The sequence below is a fragment of the Lynx rufus genome, unplaced genomic scaffold, assembly GCF_022079265.1.
Source record: "Lynx rufus isolate CCGP_SWC_20201006 ecotype Redwood Valley unplaced genomic scaffold, mLynRuf1.p SCAF_48, whole genome shotgun sequence".
Classification (NCBI taxonomy): domain Eukaryota; kingdom Metazoa; phylum Chordata; class Mammalia; order Carnivora; family Felidae; genus Lynx; species Lynx rufus.
The window spans coordinates 333549-350380 of record NW_025814865.1 but is presented as its reverse complement, the minus strand read 5'-3'; the positions used below and the strand labels follow the sequence as shown (position 1 = coordinate 350380).

The 16832-nt window shown below is 54.8% G+C and overlaps 1 protein-coding gene across 1 annotated transcript; it reads right to left on the bottom strand.

Moving 5' to 3' along the window:
- Nucleotides 1-1806: 1806 nt before the first annotated feature.
- Nucleotides 1807-14129, bottom strand: LOC124525790 (testis-specific Y-encoded protein 2-like). The gene is made up of 9 exons (XM_047098372.1): nucleotides 14006-14129; nucleotides 6128-6178; nucleotides 4703-5025; nucleotides 3833-4279; nucleotides 3058-3135; nucleotides 2799-2910; nucleotides 2561-2706; nucleotides 2383-2467; nucleotides 1807-1835 (listed from the first exon to the last, which is right to left on the bottom strand). Exons 1-9 carry the CDS (start codon nucleotides 14127-14129, stop codon nucleotides 1807-1809), a joined length of 1395 nt encoding a protein of 464 aa, XP_046954328.1.
- Between the last annotated feature and the right edge of the window lie 2703 nt (nucleotides 14130-16832).

The following is a 16832-nucleotide window of genomic DNA, read 5'->3' as shown; positions in this document are numbered from 1 at the left end:
CTGACCATGTTGTCTGCATACTGGTAGGGGCAAGAAGCCTCCATGCATTGGGACTGCCAACGCCTTCTCCGGAATAGAGCCACTGCAGAGAAGGCTCTTGTACTGCAGAGCTGTGCAGTGGGGATCCTGGGGGGCTTGGGCAGCTTGGGAGACGGGAAGATTAGTGTGGGGATGTCAGTCTCAGGCACGCTGTGCTGGGGGCCGTGCAACTTGGGGATAGAGAAGAGCCTGCGATGGACAGGGCTGAACTCTGTCTATTGCCCTGCTAGCACGGTGGAGCCTTTGCCCCATCCCTAGCACAGACATCTCTGGCAAGCAGCCATCTGCTGTGTAAGGAGTACCCCAGCACTCGCCTCTTCCCAGGTGAGGCTCGTCCCAGTCCTTTCTAAGCTCCAGGCCTGCCCGGGACCTCTGCACAGAATGCTAAGGCTGCACAAGTCCATCGTTCCCTATGTGGCCGAGGCAGCCTTTGTCCAGGCACTCGGGCCAAGGAACGCAGGCTGCCTGGGACGAGGCGACCTCTCTGAGCGCCTGCTGGTGTTTGCCCTTGGGAGTCTTCTCACAAGTCTCACATGGCGTGTTGGGCACACGGCAGAAGACTGTGGACCCAGAGGAAGAGCAGCACCAGACTCATCACGGCTGATGATGAGAGGGAAGCGGGCACAAGGGAGAGGATGGCGTGTCCGTGGCCTTTAAGAGCCCCACCTCCCCGCGACCCTCCCCTCTGTTGGCTTGCAATCTGGGCCCCCCAGTCGTAACCTGAGGTCATTTCAGAAACAGCAAAGGTCACACAAGGGCATCCGTACTAGGACTCCTTCAGGAGTCTTGTGGGTGTGTGTGTGTGTGTGTGTGTGTGTGTCAATATGTGAGAGTAAGTGAAGCAGAGGGTGGGAGGCTCAGCTTCAGGAAGTGGAACCAGGAAAGTTGGCTGTGATTTTGGAGTTGCGTGAGACTGTAGTGGGCTGTTTCCTCTGCAGTGTGTACGTTCTCCCTGCCAACTCTGCCTGAAGCAGAACTTCATCGGTCTTACCCACCCACTCTCCCTCTGGTCCCTCGGTTCCCTCCCCTGGACACCACCAATCCGACAGCCTGCTCACAATCCCTCAAATATGTATGGCTGCTCCTGAGATCCTGACCTTGTCCACGAGACAGTCTGCATTCGTAGACATCTGAAAACCAGAGGGTATTCAACCCTGGGAATTCCTCCCTGTGTGGCGGTTCAGTCAACATGACTGAGGATGTCACCATGCGGGATTCTGGGGGCACCATCATGGACATCCCCAAACCCTGAGTATTGGACATCCCTGGCCTGTGCTGGCCTCTGCATTTCCTTGAACTTCCTCATTTTCACAGGAAAGATATGAACCTGGGCGCTGGCCTTTCTCTCAGGTTTGTGCCCTGTCCTCCCTCACTCAACTCCCCATTGGTTCAATCTTACTGACCTCACACGCAATCCCAATGTGTGACCCATCCCTACGGACAATGTCCTACGTCCCGCCCTTCCTGGGAACTGCAATGTGCAGGCACAGAACACTTACACCTCTGGACAGCCGCATGTATACATGGACACGCCCCAGAGCGTACCTGAGCAGAAAACACACACAAACACTTCATGCTGTGTATCTCCCATTCTATATTTCTTCAAATGTATATTCTTCAAATGTACTTCTTCCAATGTCTTTCTTCAAAACCCTGTGCCACGTGTCACCACCAGCCTTGTCCTTCTTTCACGGGCAGGAGAATCTTGTGGACCATCGGTGAGCATCGGAAGGGTTTCCACTGGGGTCCGTGAAGTGCGATGCTCCTTCATAGTCTTCTCAAGATCGTGCATATCCCTGGGATATACGGGTACACACAGACAGAGGCACACAGACACACCCACACCCACATCGATACACACACACACACACACACACACACACACACACACACACACAGGACAGGTGAGAGTCTCATCTGGGCCCTGTTTAAGGTTGCTTGAATGTTTCCAAACGGAAGGTAGAATGGGAGGGTGTGATAAGCTGTGCCAAAGCTGACAAGTGGCTCCAGAAGCCAGACAACATGTCAGTTGGTGGCAGGAGGCCTGAGGGTGGGGCTCATGGTCCTGGAATGACAGTTGTCACCGTGCTATCTGATGAGCCAGCTTGGGATGTCCCGCTCTGCTCATTCTTGTTGTCTAGCCCACTGCCCACCTTCAGCCTCCCCAAAGGGGCAAAGCCTCTTTGACACGTTACGTCTTAAGACTCCCTGTCTCAGGCCGATGCCCTTTTGACCTGGCGTCACCTCCTGTGCCACTGTGAGTCTCGGTGCCTCCGTGCAGAAGAGAATTGTGCCATGGGCCCCACGGCACACATTTCAGTGCCCACACCCTTGGCTGCTCACCTCTTTCCCTCTCAGTGCTCTCTCCTGGGGCCTCCTCCACCTTGAAATACGGCAGGGGATTGCGCCAAAGATCCTCTATGATTATCTGGTAGGGGAGACAGGCCAGGCCTCAGGTAGCTATCCCACGCAGTGGGGGAACCCATGAAAATCACCTCCCTTCCTCGTTACAGGGCCCCACCTCAGCAATCCTGCTAGAGCCGGCAACGCTGTGGTCAGAGAACCAGTTGAAGAAGTTGAGGCTGCTGTTGTCATGCCTGCGTCTGTAGGCCTCCTGTCTGTACCTTGGGTACCACTGGATGGGACTGGAATGAGACGCCCTATACCCTGCAGGAAGACGAGTATGTGAGAAGGCGCCAGAGAACTAATCACATTCAACCCTCCACCCACTGCCGCCCATGCATTCAGTGGACACTTACCAGCAAGGCCAAGGACATACTCCTTCGTGACGACTTCATTCTGGAAGTAGGGGTTCTTGCCAAAAAACAGCAGGATCGTCCGGCATTCCCTGGGAAACTTGTGTTCCTCCACCTGCCGTGGTAGAAATGTGGGGCAGAAATGTGAAATCTTGTTCCAGGAGACCCGCCCTCCCCTGAGGAAGGAACACACCACTTCTCCCCACCACCTCCCCTGCCCACACAGCCACCCACCCACACCGCCTCCCACTCCCAGGCCCACCTTCAGATTGGTCATGTGGCGAAGCATGCTTTCATCGTGCTTGCTAATCAGGGCTGACATCTGAGGGTGGTTCACAAACTGCTGCAGGTCAAAGAGCCTTCAGGTGCTGGGCATGAGAGAGCTCGACCCAGAGAACCAGTGTGGACAGCATCCTGGCGTCCTCCCCCAGGGACTGGCGTCCTCCCCCAGGGCCTCACGCCCTCCCCACGGGCTGCATCCAGGCCCACGGGGTCTCCGCATTCCGCAGGGCTCTGCTACACACGCACAGGAGGCTGTGCACGCCCAGACGCCCGCATCCACGCCTAGCCTTGTGTGCTCATGAGGACACTGAGGACGCTTACTTCCACACAGCCACACAGCACACATCCGGTCTCGCGCCGACCGGACCGGAGGGCATTCGCATCGCCTAACCCGCAGCAGGAGGCTTAGCGGGACCCAGACACGTGCCCCCACGCGGCTTTGCGTGGGAAGAAGCCCTCGGTCATTTCCCCGTCCTGGCCTGGACCTCCACCGCCACTCCCCACTCTCGCAGCGCTGTTTCCGTGCCAGGTGCCACGGACAGCACACGTGCCTCCACCACCCCAGCACTGCCCTCCTCCCACACTCATTGCAGAGCCAGGACCACTGGATGGGATCACGTTTGCACCTTCCCGGCCACTGGAGCGTGGCTTAGCTCCAGTCCCTGTCCCGGGTTCCTCTAAATGTCACCTCCCTTTCCTTCCTCTTGTGCAAGCCCAGCCCCCTCTGGACCCTCCCCCAGCAGCAGGAAGGATACAGCCTTGGCCCAGAAACCACGGATGCCCTGGATGAGGGCACTTCTCCGTTCCAGATGATGCCGCCGCCTCTGCCACATCCTGAGTTTGAGTCGAGCGTGCTCCCGGCTGGCTTGTTTATTCACGGGCTGTAGCTCTATCTGAAGGGCCTCCAGAGCCTCCAGCGGGGAAGGGCAAGGACGGAGGCCTGTCTCGAACTGCTCCTTCTTATCCTGCTTCACCTGCAGCTCCAGGGCTTCTTCCACCCATCGGCCTTCCTGCTCACGCGGCTTCCGTTCCTCCTCCTCCCGCTCCTCCTTGTCCTCCTTTCCTTCCACCTCCTCCTCGCCCTGCTGCTGCTCCTCCAGCGCTCCCTTCTCCTGCTCCTCTTCCTCCTCGGTTTGCAATTCTGCTCTCCCTTTAATGGCTCCCACGCCTTCCCTGCCTCCTCCTGCTCCTCCCCCTGGTCCTCTTCCCCTGCCACTGCTGCCGCCGCCGCCCCCGCCCCCGCCGCCCCCGTCCCGGCCCAGGTCCCCGCCGCCGCCGCCGCTGCCCCCCCCGCTGCCGCCCCCGCCCCCGCTTGGATACCCTGGTGCTCCTGCTCCTCCCCTTTCATTTCCGCCAACTCCTCCTCCTTCCGCTCTTCCTCCTTCTGCTTGGGCTTCTGCTTCTCCTCCTCCTTCTAATCTTTTACTCCTGCTGCCTCTCCCCCGCTTCCTCCTCCTCCTCCTCCTTCTGCTCTTCTGTTCCTGCTGCTCCCCCTCGTCCTTCAGGTCCTCCTCCTCGTGAACCTGGACCTTCTCCTTCCCCGGCTCCTGCTCCTCGTCCTCCTCCCCCTTCTTCCTCTGGTCATGCCCCTCTTCCCCAGGCGCGTCCTCTTCCGCGGCCGCCACCTCAACCTCGTGCTCCACCAGGCCCCACAGCGCCTCCACCGCCACTATGTCATGCCCCAGCGGCACGGATATCTCGCTGGGGCCGCCCACCTGCCCCTCGGGTCGGGCCTGGCCTTGCTGCACAGGCTGTTCGCTGGTGGCCTGCAAGCCTTCGGCCTGCGCCACCTCCGGCCCTGCCGGAGACCCAGTGTCCCCATGGGCCCTCGTCTCTCGACCGCCCCCTTCCCGGTCGAAGGCGGCATGGGGCCTCCGGGCATCCCCAGTGTTTCGGAAACACGAGTCGCGCAACATGCGGCCCCGGCCCGAGACACGAACGGTGGCTCCTACCGACGACGAAGCGGGAGGTGAGAGCACGGCCCCCCTCCCCAGACCCAGTCGGGGGAGCCCGGAGGGCAATGGCTGGCAACTCGCTCCCCCTTCCTCCCAGAGCCCAAACGTCGACGGGGCGCATGCGCACGGTGCTGTACCCAGGATGCCTCGGCGGTGGCTATCGCTCTGCTGCCCCTGCCTCGGAGGCCTTTGTGGTGAGAGGGGTGCGCCTGCGGCTTTGAGGCTGAGGGAGCTCCAAGCCACGCCCAGGCTGCTTCACTGCCTTCAGGACCAATCATAGGGAGGGTGGTGTGCGTGGCTTCGGCGGTCCCGCCCCCTAGGTCACCCGGAAACTGGGGCGCGTCTGTTGCCTAGGCGGGAAGGCTCTGGGCCCCACGCAGTGCAACTCCTCCCGGGGGCTTGCAGCCGGCCCTCTGTGCCCTCTGGGTGTCCTGTTTGGCTTCTGGCCACGCGAAAGCGACCTTTGCATTCCACGGTGCGCTGGGCACGCGGCTATCTACACACACGGGTAAAGGGGGACCTCCACGCTTTTCCCACTTACACCGCCACCTTTGTTCATTGTGCCCCGAGTCCGACCAATCCACTGAGCGGATCACCTTGGCTGTCCGCGAGACGCACTTCAGCTGTGCGCCTGCTGTCTGTGCCCCCTGGTTTTCCATCTGCTCAGCCTCCTTTGCATACTCTCTACGTCCATCCTTGCTCCAAGAAGACATGTATGTCATGACAGCAGTCTAGCAGTGCACCGGCTAGGGAAGGTCGGTGACAAGAGGTGTGTGACGTGGGGAGGACGCCACACTAGGGGAGGCTGCGTAGCATGCGCGCTGCTCTTGCCGTTTGTCCCCGTTGCCTGCAAAGTGACACACTGGCAAGCACACACCGCCCCCCTCATGATCGGCTGCCCATCCCTCCCGTGTGTGGCAGTGCACAGGAAAGACCCGTGACCATGGGCCCTGGGACTCCTGGGGCTTGTGTCTGTCTCACGGACAGCGGTCCCCTTCCGCCCACAGTGCTTGGCCATCTTCTCACAGGGAGCCTCCCCAGGCCTTCGTTGGCCGTATGTCTGTTCATCCTGGTCCCATTTCCTTTACCACTCACTTAGGCGGCAGGCTGCCATGAGCGTGGGCGCTGACTCCAAACACTGTCCCCCTGTGCCACAGACAGCATGATTTCAAGGGCCTCCGAAAGGTGTCAGGGGGCTGGGGGATGTAGCTCTGGGAGGCAAGTGAGGGACACGCCCCAGGGTCTACACGAAGCCACATTACCACTTTGGGGAACCAATGAGCTGCAGAGGGTGTGAAGTGAGGGCAATGATGTGGTCTCCCTCCCTGTCAGGGCACTGGTGATGTGGACTCCCTGCCTGTCTCCTTCAGACAGCAGCAGCTACACACACACACACACACCCCACACAGAGCCACTGCAGGATTGGAGGCTCGAGATGCATTGCCTGGCCAGGCACCACACTCATGCGCTGCCTTTTCCCTTTGGTGGAATGCAGCGCTCCCCTCCCTCTTCATGGGACCAGGAGGCTGCCAGGCAGGCGGGGGCTTCTAGGATTGCCAAATTGGTGTGCCGGGCCCTGTGGCCAACATGTTGCTTCCGTGACACAGAAGAGGTTCCTCCAGACTCGCTGGGCCACGTCAGGAGACGTACGGGGTACCGAAATGCTCCGGGGTGGCTGTGATATACGAGGCAGCACACCACAGCTTCAGGGGACAGCAATGCATAGAAACGCAGGTGGATGGGGAGAGGCTGAACAGGTGGTAGGGGGCTGAGAGGGGGTGGCCACTGTGACAGACAGAGAGGCAAACATTTACCCCGAAAGGGAGAGGAACAGGTCCAGTGGTGAGCCCTCAAGCTGCCCTCAGCAGAGGATGTAGGGGGTGGGCAAGACAGGAAAGCAGGCCCAGACCCTGGTGCACCTGGCCTATGCAACTCACTCCCTCCAGAGAAATGGGGCCGGTCAAACGCCCATGCATCGCTGGAAGACCCCGTGGCAGGAACGTGGGAGCAAGTGTGGGTCCCAGGTGCAGGGACTGCCTGGGACAAGCAGGCAATGCCTTTCAGTTTGAACAACACCTACCACAATATTGGGGCCCAGGGGCCGGGCCCCAACTTCGCAAGGGACCCTAGACCAGCCAGGCCTGTCTCTGCAGGGTCATCCGGGAGGATGTTCACCGAGACCCACACCCTGGCTGGGTACACAAGGCCTTGCGATGATCCCCCTAGGCCGGTCCAGGAGCAGGACCGGACTTACTCAGGCTATCTGCTGCCTCCCTCCACTAATCCCCACTTCCTCGCAGGGAACTTTGGTCCTCCTCCACTGGGCCATGCAAGGCCCAACCCCAGCTTGCCCCTGGCCAAGGCAACACAGGACGAGCGGGCCCAGGCAAAGTCCAGGCTTTCCTCCCGTCACGAAAGGTGATCAGCTAGCTCCGTGTCGATCCCAGGAGCGAAGGGACTGCACTCGCTGGACTTTGGCACTTGAGCCTCCCCCTTACCCACCAAGTCAGGAAAGCCCCCAGTCTCTCTCCTTCGCTAGCCAACGGCCTACACACACTCACTCGGGCACAAAGATGCACGGCCACGCGGCACGTGGACACACACACGCACGCGCTGCCAGCACAAACGCTAGGTCTCAGGCAAAAGTACTCACAGGCGCCAGCCACAATACACTCACAGACACTCTACTGGACCTCTGCACTCACTCATGCCCTCTGCCACATCCCACTCACGAGGCTAGCGCCTCCCCACGACCCACACTTGCTTCTCCCCCTCACACAACACATGCATTTGTCCTGGGGCCCAAACCCGGCTGAAAACTAGGGCAGATTCAGGACTTCCATTGGGTCACGGAAGCTGGCATTGAGATGCCAAGGAAAGGGAGCCACAACTGATACCAACCTTACAGTACCAATGGCATTGGAACATGGCATGTGGAGAAACAGCAGCCACGACTAGGTTCCCAGCCTCCTCGGCTCCTGCCCTTTCTTCACACCCTCTAAACACTGGGGACTCCCTTGGGTGTCAGTACCTCCCAGCTGGCTGCAACCTACAGGGCAAGGGCCAAGGGACTGACCTTTCACAGTTCACATGTATACCCAGCTTGTGTGGGCTGCCTGGAGGCACTCACGGCTTAGGAGGTCTGGATGTGCTCTGACCCCGTTACTTACGCGTTCCTTTGTGTGTTCCCTTGCAGCCCTGTGCCATCAGCAGCCTACTATGTCCATAAGGACATGCACAGCACACGGAAACCCAGATGCACTGATACTGTCCAGGGACAGGACAGAGACAGAGAAAGAGAGACGGAGGTGGGGGAGGGAGAAAGCGTTCCCTAAAGAAAATGATCACAGGGACTCAGAGACAGACAGACACCAGAGGGACATGGAAGGAGGCAGAGGAAGGAGAGTAAGTCATGACTATAGATAGCCACAGAGGGGGAGTGTGTGTGTGTGTGTGTGTGTGTGTGTGTGTGTGTGTGTGTGTGTGTGTGCCAGTGCCTGTGCGTGTGCGTGTGCATGCGTATGAATGGGTGAAATTGTCTGGGACTGAGACAGGGGTGTTGCCACGATTCCTGGACTCTCGAACGCCCTCTTCCAGCAGAACGGAGGCCCGGTATTCTCAGGAGTCTCAGCGTTTTCCGGAACACGACTCATTCGCTTTGGGGCCCTAGCCCATCCTCAGGCTGGGGCCATAGAGCACACGGAGTGGGAACATGAGACATGAGGCTCCAGACTAGGCCCAGCAGGTGGAGCGTCGAGGCCCAAGGTGTTTAAATGCCTGCTGCCTCCTTCTGGAGCCCACCAGCATTTGGGAAGCACGCCCATGGCCCCGTGGCCCTTCGGACACTGCAGTAGTTGTGGCTGTGGCTGGGGCTGTGGCTCTGGCGGTGGCTGTGGTGGAGGTGGGGCAGAGGCAGGGCACTGAACTCTTTGACCGTGGGTCCTTGGGGAGAAGGATCTCCAGACCAGACCCAGACAGTTGGCTGCTGTTCAGGAACAATCAGCAGGAAGGGAAGTGGGCGTGGCTCCAGCATTTGAGCCCCTTCCTCCCCTTCCCGGGTCTGGAGCCAGTGCTCTGCCTCCCCCTCCAGGGTGGCCTCCCTGTTTGGTGCATGTCCTTTTCCGCTTTGTCATCGACCACAACTGTCCTGTGGGATAGCTCATATCGGAGAACTGGTGCTACAGATCTCACCTCTTTGGGGAGGAGCCAAGATGGCAGACAGCATGGAAGTTTCTTAAGTGTCTCGTGTGCATGAAATACAGCCAGACCAACACTAAACCATCCTACCCACCCAGGAAACTGACGGGAGGATTAGCACAGCAATCTGCATATCCTGAACCACAGACTTCAACAGGTACGTGGCATGGAGGAGTGAACTTGGAGAGCGAGGAGGCTCAGGAAGGGAGGTGCTTCTGTGCCCGGAGAGGCGAAGGAGACTGGGCAGGTGGAAATTTTACCAATTTTCTTTAATATTCTTCTACATTATTCTTTCCTTTCGTGTCTATATTCACAAATTCTGTTTTACTCCCATATTCTCCTTCTAGTCTATTTCAGTGTTTTGATTTTTCAAATTCTCGCAACATTTCCCTTTGTAATATTTGTTATTTTCTAAATTTTTCTCCACTCCCACTTTTTTTCTCTCGTGTCAAACCCCTTTCAACACCCAGATGAAACATGCCTAGAATCTACCATCATTCATTCCCTTTTTTACGTGTGTGTTTTTAATTTCTTTACTTTTAACATTTTATAATTTGAATATTTCATTTGAATTTTCTACCTCATGAGTTCCTTTTCTCCCTTCAAAATGACAAAAGGAAGGAATTCACCCAGAAAGAAAGAGCATGAAGCAACGAGAGCCAGGGATTCAACCAACACAGATACAAGCAAGATGTCTGAAGCAGCATTTAGATGTCTGAAGCAGCATTTAGAACCACGATGATAAGAACACTAGCTGCGGTCCAATGTAGATTAGAGTCCCTTTGTGCAGAGAAACCATGAAGTAAAAACTGGCCAGAATGAAATTAAAAATGATATAACTGAGCTGCAATGACGGATGGATGCAGCGGTGTCAAGCATGGAGGAGACAGAACAGAGAATCAGCGATATGGAGGACAAACTGATGGAGAATATGGAAGCAGGAAAATCGAGGGAGATTAAGGAAAAGAGCACGGTTGAACAATTAGAGAAATCAGTGACTCATGCAGAGGGAACAACATCAGAATCACAGGGGTCCCGAAGAGGAAGAGAGAGAAATAGGGGCAGCAGGGTTATGTGAGCAAATCATAGTGGAAAATTTTGCTAACCTGGGGAAAGACACAGCCATTGAAATCCAGGAAGCACCGAGGACCCCCATTAGATTCAACAAAAACTGACCCTCAGCAAGGCAGCAAGGCATATCATATTCAAGCTCACAAAGTACTCAGGCAAAGAGAATCATGAAGGCAGCAAGGGGAAACAAGTCCCTAAACTACAAGAGAAGATAGATCAGGTTTGCAGCAGACCTACCCAGAGAAACTTGGCAGGCCTGAAAGGGGGGGGGGTAGGATTTGTTCACAGTGCTGAATTAGAAACTTACGCAGCCAAGAATTCTTTATCCAGCAAGGCTGTCATTCAACTTAGGAGAGACAAAAAGGTTCCCAGACAAACAAAACTTAAAGGAGTTTGTGACCACTGAATCACACCTGCATGCAATTTTAAGGGGGGACACTCAGAGGGGAGAAATGATTATCTATCTATCTATCTATCTATCTATCTATCTATCTATCTATCTATCTATCTATCTATCTATCATCATCTATCATCTCTCTATGTATATGTATATATATAAGTATACTTATAATTCTATTTTTATTTATTTATATTTATTTATATTTATAGGTAGAAATATAATTAGATATATAGAGATATATAGATATATAGATGTAGATGTAGATATAGATATAAAGATATATAGATTTTTTTTCTCCAACTCTTCAAAGAAGATAATGGCCATAAATTCATAAATTTCAGTACTCAGTTTATTTTTTTTTCAACGTTTATTTATTTTTTGGACAGAGAGAGACAGAGCATGAACGGGGGAGGGGCAGAGAGAGAGGGAGACACAGAATCAGAAACAGGCTCCAGGCTCTGAGCCATCAGCCCAGAGCCCGACGCGGGGCTCGAACTCACGGACCGCGAGATCGTGACCTGGCTGAAGTCGGACGCTTAACCGACTGCGCCACCCAGGCGCCCCTTTCAGTACTCACTTTAAATGTCAGTGGACTCAATGCTCCAATCAAAAGACATAGGGGAACAGAATGGATGAGAGAACAAGCTCCATCGATATGCTGTTTACAAGAGACCCACTTTAGTTGTAAACACAACTTCAGAGTGAAAATAAGAGGATGGAGAATCATCTGTCATGCTAACGGTCAGCAAAACAAAGCCAAAGCAGCCATACTTCTATGAGACAATCTAGACTTTAATGTAAAGACTGTGTCAAGTGATGCACAAGGGCATGATGTCATAATCAAGGGGTCTATCCACCAAGAAGACCTAGCAATTGAAAACATTTATGTGGCGTATTTGAGAGCAACCAAATACACAAATCAATTAATCACAAACATAAGGAACCTCATTCTTAGTAATGCCATCATAGGAGGAGACTTCAACACCCCCCTCGCTGCAATAGACAGATCATCTAAACAAAAAAATCAACAAGCAAACGGGGGCTTTGAATGACACACTGGACAAGATGGGCTTCACAGATATCTTCAGAACATGTCATAATAAAGCAGCAGAATATACGTTCTTCTCCAGTGCTCATGGAACATTCTCCTCTACAGATCATATCCTGGGGAAAAAAGTCAACCCTAAGGAAGTTCAAAGAGATCGAGGTCACACCGTGCATATTTTCAGACCACAACACGACGAGACTCGAAATCAACTGCAAGAAACAATTTGGAAAGGTAACAAATACTGGGAGACTGAAGGACAGCCTACTAAAGAATGAATGGGCTAACCAGGGGTTTAAAGAGGACATGAAAAGTATACGGAAGTCAATTAGAAAGTATATGGAAATGATAACACCTTTATATCCTTAAAGAGGATATAAAAAGTATATGGGAGTCAATGAAAAAGTATATGCGAGTCAGGGATAACACCACAACCCAAAACCTCTGGGACGCACCAGAGTCGGGAATAAGAGGACCTATCTAGCAAGTCAGGTCTTCCTAAAGAAGAAAGAAAGATCTCAGAGACACAACCTCACCTGACGCCTTAGGAGGCTGTAAAAAGAACACCATAGGAAACCCAAAACATTCAGAAGACAGGAATTAACAATGATTAGAGCGGAAATTAATGCTATTGAAACCAAAAGTCAAACAAAACAAAAACACACACAACCTCAAACAAACAAACAAACAAACAAACAAACAAACAAACCAAAATAGGAGAACAGATCAATGAGCCCAGAAGCTGCTTCTTTGAAGGAATTAACAAAATTGATAAGCCAGTCATCAGTTTGGTGAAAGAGGAAAAGGAAAGGGCCCAAATTAATAAACTCAAGAATGAAAGAGGAGCGATCACAAGAAACACAGCAGAAAGGCAAACAATAATAAGAGAACTTGGGGCGCCTGGGTGGCGCAGTCGGTTAAGCGTCCGACTTCAGCCAGGTCACGATCTCGCGGTGCGTGAGTTCGAGCCCCGCGTCAGGCTCTGGGCTGATGGCTCAGAGCCTGGAGCCTGTTTCTGATTCTGTGTCTCCCTCTCTCTCTGCCCCTCCCCTGTTCATGCTCTGTCTCTCTCTGTCCCAAAAATAAATACACGTTGAAAAAAAAATTTAAAAAATAAAAAAAAAATAATAAGAGAACTTCAGGAGCAATTATTTGCCAATACAATGGGCAATGTGGGAGAAATGGACAAATTCCTAGAAACATACACACTACCAAAGCTGAAAGAGGAAGAAGAGCCAAATTTGAACAGACCCATAGCCAGTAAAGAAATCAAACTGCTAATCAAAGACCTGCCGAAGGAAGAAGACTGCAGGGCCAGATGGCTTTCCAGGGGAGTGCCAGCAAACATTTCAGGAAGAGGTAACACTTATTCTCTTGCAGCTGTTCCCAAAATAGAAATGGAAGGAAAACTTCCAAACTCTTTCTATGAAGCCAGCGTTACCTTGATGCCAAAACCAGAAAGAGACCCCACTAAAAAGGAGAAGTATAGACCAATTTCCCTGATGCACATGGATGCAAAACTCCTCAACCAGATATGAGACACTCGGATCCAACAACACATTAAAATGTTATTCACCACGACCCAGTGGGATTTGTACCTGGGATGCAGGGCTGGTTCAACATCCACGAAACAATTAACGGGATTCATCACATCAATAAAAGAAAGGACGAGAACCACAGGATCCTCTCAATCGATGCAGACAGAGTGTTTGACAAAATACAGCATCCTTTCCTGGTAAAAACCCTCAAGAGAGCAGGGATGGAAGGAGCACCCATCGAGATCATAAAGCCATGTATGGACGACCCGACGTTACTATCATCTCAGTGAGCAAAAGCTCTCAGCTCAAGTCACGAACGAGACAGGAATGTCCACCCTCTCCACTGTTATTCAACATAGTATTGGAAGTCTGAGCCTCGGCCTCTTCACCCTTCTGCTCCCCCTCTTCAGCTACTGCTCTTCCAGCCCTGGCTCTACCTTTTCTCCTCCTCTTCTTCTCCCTCTGCTCACGTCCTCCTCAATTTCCTCCCCCAGCTGCTCCTGCTCTTTGACTCGTGCTCCTCCTCTTGCTCGTCCTGGACTTACTCCTCCTCCACTTCTTCCCTCGCCTGCACCCCATCATTCACTCTTCCTCCTCCTCCTCCTGTAACTCCTCCCAGTCGTCTTCCTCCATCTGATCCTCCACCTCCTCCTCCAACTCTTCCTCCTAGGCATCTTCCTCCTTCCCCAGGTCCTCTCCTGCTACTGCCCTTCCTGCCCTACCTCTGACTTTTGACCTCCTCTTCTTCCCTCTGCTCTCGTCCTCCTCAACTCCCTCCTCCAGCTGCCCCTGCTCCTTTGGCTCGTGATCCTCCTCTTCCTCGTGCTGCACATCATCCTCTTCCATTTGTCCTTCTCCTGTACCCAGTCATTCACTCCCCCTCCTCCTCCTCCACTTCTTCTTCTAACCCCTCCCAATCCTCTTCCTCCAGCTCCTCCCGCTCCTCCTCTTCCTCCTCGGTCTCTTCCTCCTTCTGCTCCTACACTTCTGCTCACGCCATTCCAACCCTGGCTCTACCTTTTCTCCTCATCCTCTTCCCTCTACTCTCGTCCTCCTCAACTTCCTCCCCCAGCTGCTCCTCCTCCTTTGGCTCGTGCTCCTCCTCATCCTGGACATCCTCCTCCTCCGCTTGTTCCCTCTCCTGCACCCAATCATTCACTCCTTCTCCTCCTGCTCTAACGCCTCCCAGTCCTCTTCCTCCAACTCCTCCTCATCCTCCTTCTCCTCCTCGTCCTCGTCCTCCTCCTCCTCCAATGCTTCCTCTGGTCATCCTTCTCTTCCCCAGGCACATCTTTGTCCCTTAAGACCACCACAATCTCCTCTAAGAATGGGAGCAAAAGCTCTCGCACTGCCCCCAAGCCATCCGCAGTGAGCACCGGACCCTGGGGCATGGGCCCTCACAAGCCATCGTGTCCCTGCAAAAGGAGCCTGGCAACCTCCCGGGGAGACCTGGTAGTGGGAACCTGGGACAGCGACAGGGTCCCCGGTGCAGCGACACCCAAGGGACGATCGTATCGTGCTCTGTCTTTTCAACAACACCTATAAGCGGTATCGGATCTAGAGGCCAGGCCCCAACGGGCCTCACATGCGGCCCCTGACCAGCCAGCCCTGTGTCGGCAGCGCCATCCAGGAGGAAGCTCACCGACACACATGCCATGCCTGGGACCCCAAGGCGCTCCGATCACCCCCTAGGCAGATAAGGCCAGGGCTAGGTTACTCCATGGGACCTGATGCATCCCTACAGTCGTCCCCAATTCCTTGTAGGACAGGTCGGACTTCCTCCACTGGGCCATGGGGTCTCCATGCTGTCCAGCTGGCAGCAGCCAACACATGACCAGCGGTACTGGGACACTGTCCAGCCTTTCCTCTCATGCCGGACGGTGGCCGCGTCTTTACCGAAAGCCCTGTAAGGGGGCAAAGGGCTGTGGGGAAGGCAGGTAGGCGGGTAGCCAGGCACAGATGAGACCACCCGCTGTGATCCCGCAGGGTCACTGGGACTTCAATCCATCTGGCCCACACGCAAATGCTAGGGATGGGGCTTTGGGGGCAGTGCGGCTTCAGGCTTGCAGCTTCAGCGTCAGGGAGCTGGGCACACACACCTGTGGGCAGAGCCGGCAGCAGACTGGGACCAGTGTTCCTCCGTAGGCCCCCTTGACCCTCCACCACCTGAGAAGAATATGGGGGGTGGGCTGTAAGGCTTTAGACTCCCCAAAGCGCACACACAGTGGGCCACGTGCTGCCCGCTGCAGTTTGGGGCGGGGCGGGGGGAGCACGGTCGGGATTCCTGACTCCAATGCCCACAGCATTCTCCGTCGACATGCAACCGCTGAGACACTGAGAAAGGAACCCAGTTCCCCATGTTACATGAGGCCAGGAGTCGACAAAGCCTGAGGCTAATCAGGGACGCCCGCACAGGGGCTGAGAGGCTCATGCTGGCACCACTTACGTGCAAGGGGAACAGAGTTCTGGGACACACCTTGACATGTCCCGAGCCCAGCTGCAGCGGCAGTGGTGATCTAGTGTGGCGGGGAGAGGTGTTGCAGGCAACGAACTGTCCCCTAAGAGAGCAGCTGGCAGGCTGCTCACCTGCCCATCCACACTCGGATCCCCACACACCACACTGCTGCGGCACTCCAGGGGGACGCAAGTCACCTGAGGGCTAGGGTCCAAGCTCCTCCCTTTCCCTGGGCCTGGTGCACAGGAAGCAGAGAGGAGAGCCCCGAGGAAGAGCTGACTGGTGACAACACATGGCACGTCGCCTAGAGCAGAGATTCTTGCTGGACGCCTCCCTCCAGCGAATTACCTACGCCCTCTGCACACAACGTAGCCTGACAGCTTGGGTTCTTTAGCTACTCTGTGCACAAAGTCTGGGCACAACCTTGTAGCCCCTCCGTATTTGCTACTGTAGGCCCACCAGGGCAACTCAACACACACACACACACACACACACACACTCACTCACTCACTCACTCACATAGGCACACACTAACACACACACAAGCACACTCACTCACAAGTGGTCCACTGGCCGCTGGGCACAGGCTTTCCTCCCCTCGGTCCCCGTCTTGACCTTGCACCAATTTCCCTTTTGCACCTGACTTGAGCCCCCTGGCAGAGCAACGGTTGCACCGTCCCAGCGATTACCATCAGGATTCAGGAGGGAAGGGACTGCACTCTTGTATTGTGGCACCTGACCGTCCCACATAAGCACCTCATCCACAGAGACCCCTGTGTCTCCTCTTGTCTCGCCAGCGGCCTACACACACACTCCCGCACACACAGAGACACACGGCTACGCAATTGCACGAACATATGCACGCACACACTGCCGGCACCACCACGGATCTCAGGCCCAGTGTGCCACAGACGCCCACACACACTCGCAGGAACTCACGCTGGATCTCCGCCCTCGCGCGTACTCTCTCCATGAAATCCCACTCATAAGCCTCTGTGCTGCCCACAACCCACACCTGCCTCTTCCCCTCACACATCTCCCATCCTGAGCCACTGTCTCAGGACAGGGCTCGGGGTCAAAGGGACCCCGGGTGT

Excerpts from the sequence above, each read along its gene's own strand:
- LOC124525790 (XM_047098372.1), bottom strand. The coding sequence starts at position 14,129 with ATGGAAGAGGATGATGTGCAGCACGAGGAAGAGGAGGATCACGAGCCA. Across the intron at positions 2,468-2,560 it reads GCTCTAGCAGGATTGCTGAG|ATAATCATAGAGGATCTTTG; the intron begins GTGGGGCCCTGT and ends CTCCCCTACCAG. Across the intron at positions 1,836-2,382 it reads GAGCACTGAGAGGGAAAGAG|GGATATGCACGATCTTGAGA; the intron begins GTGAGCAGCCAA and ends CGTATATCCCAG.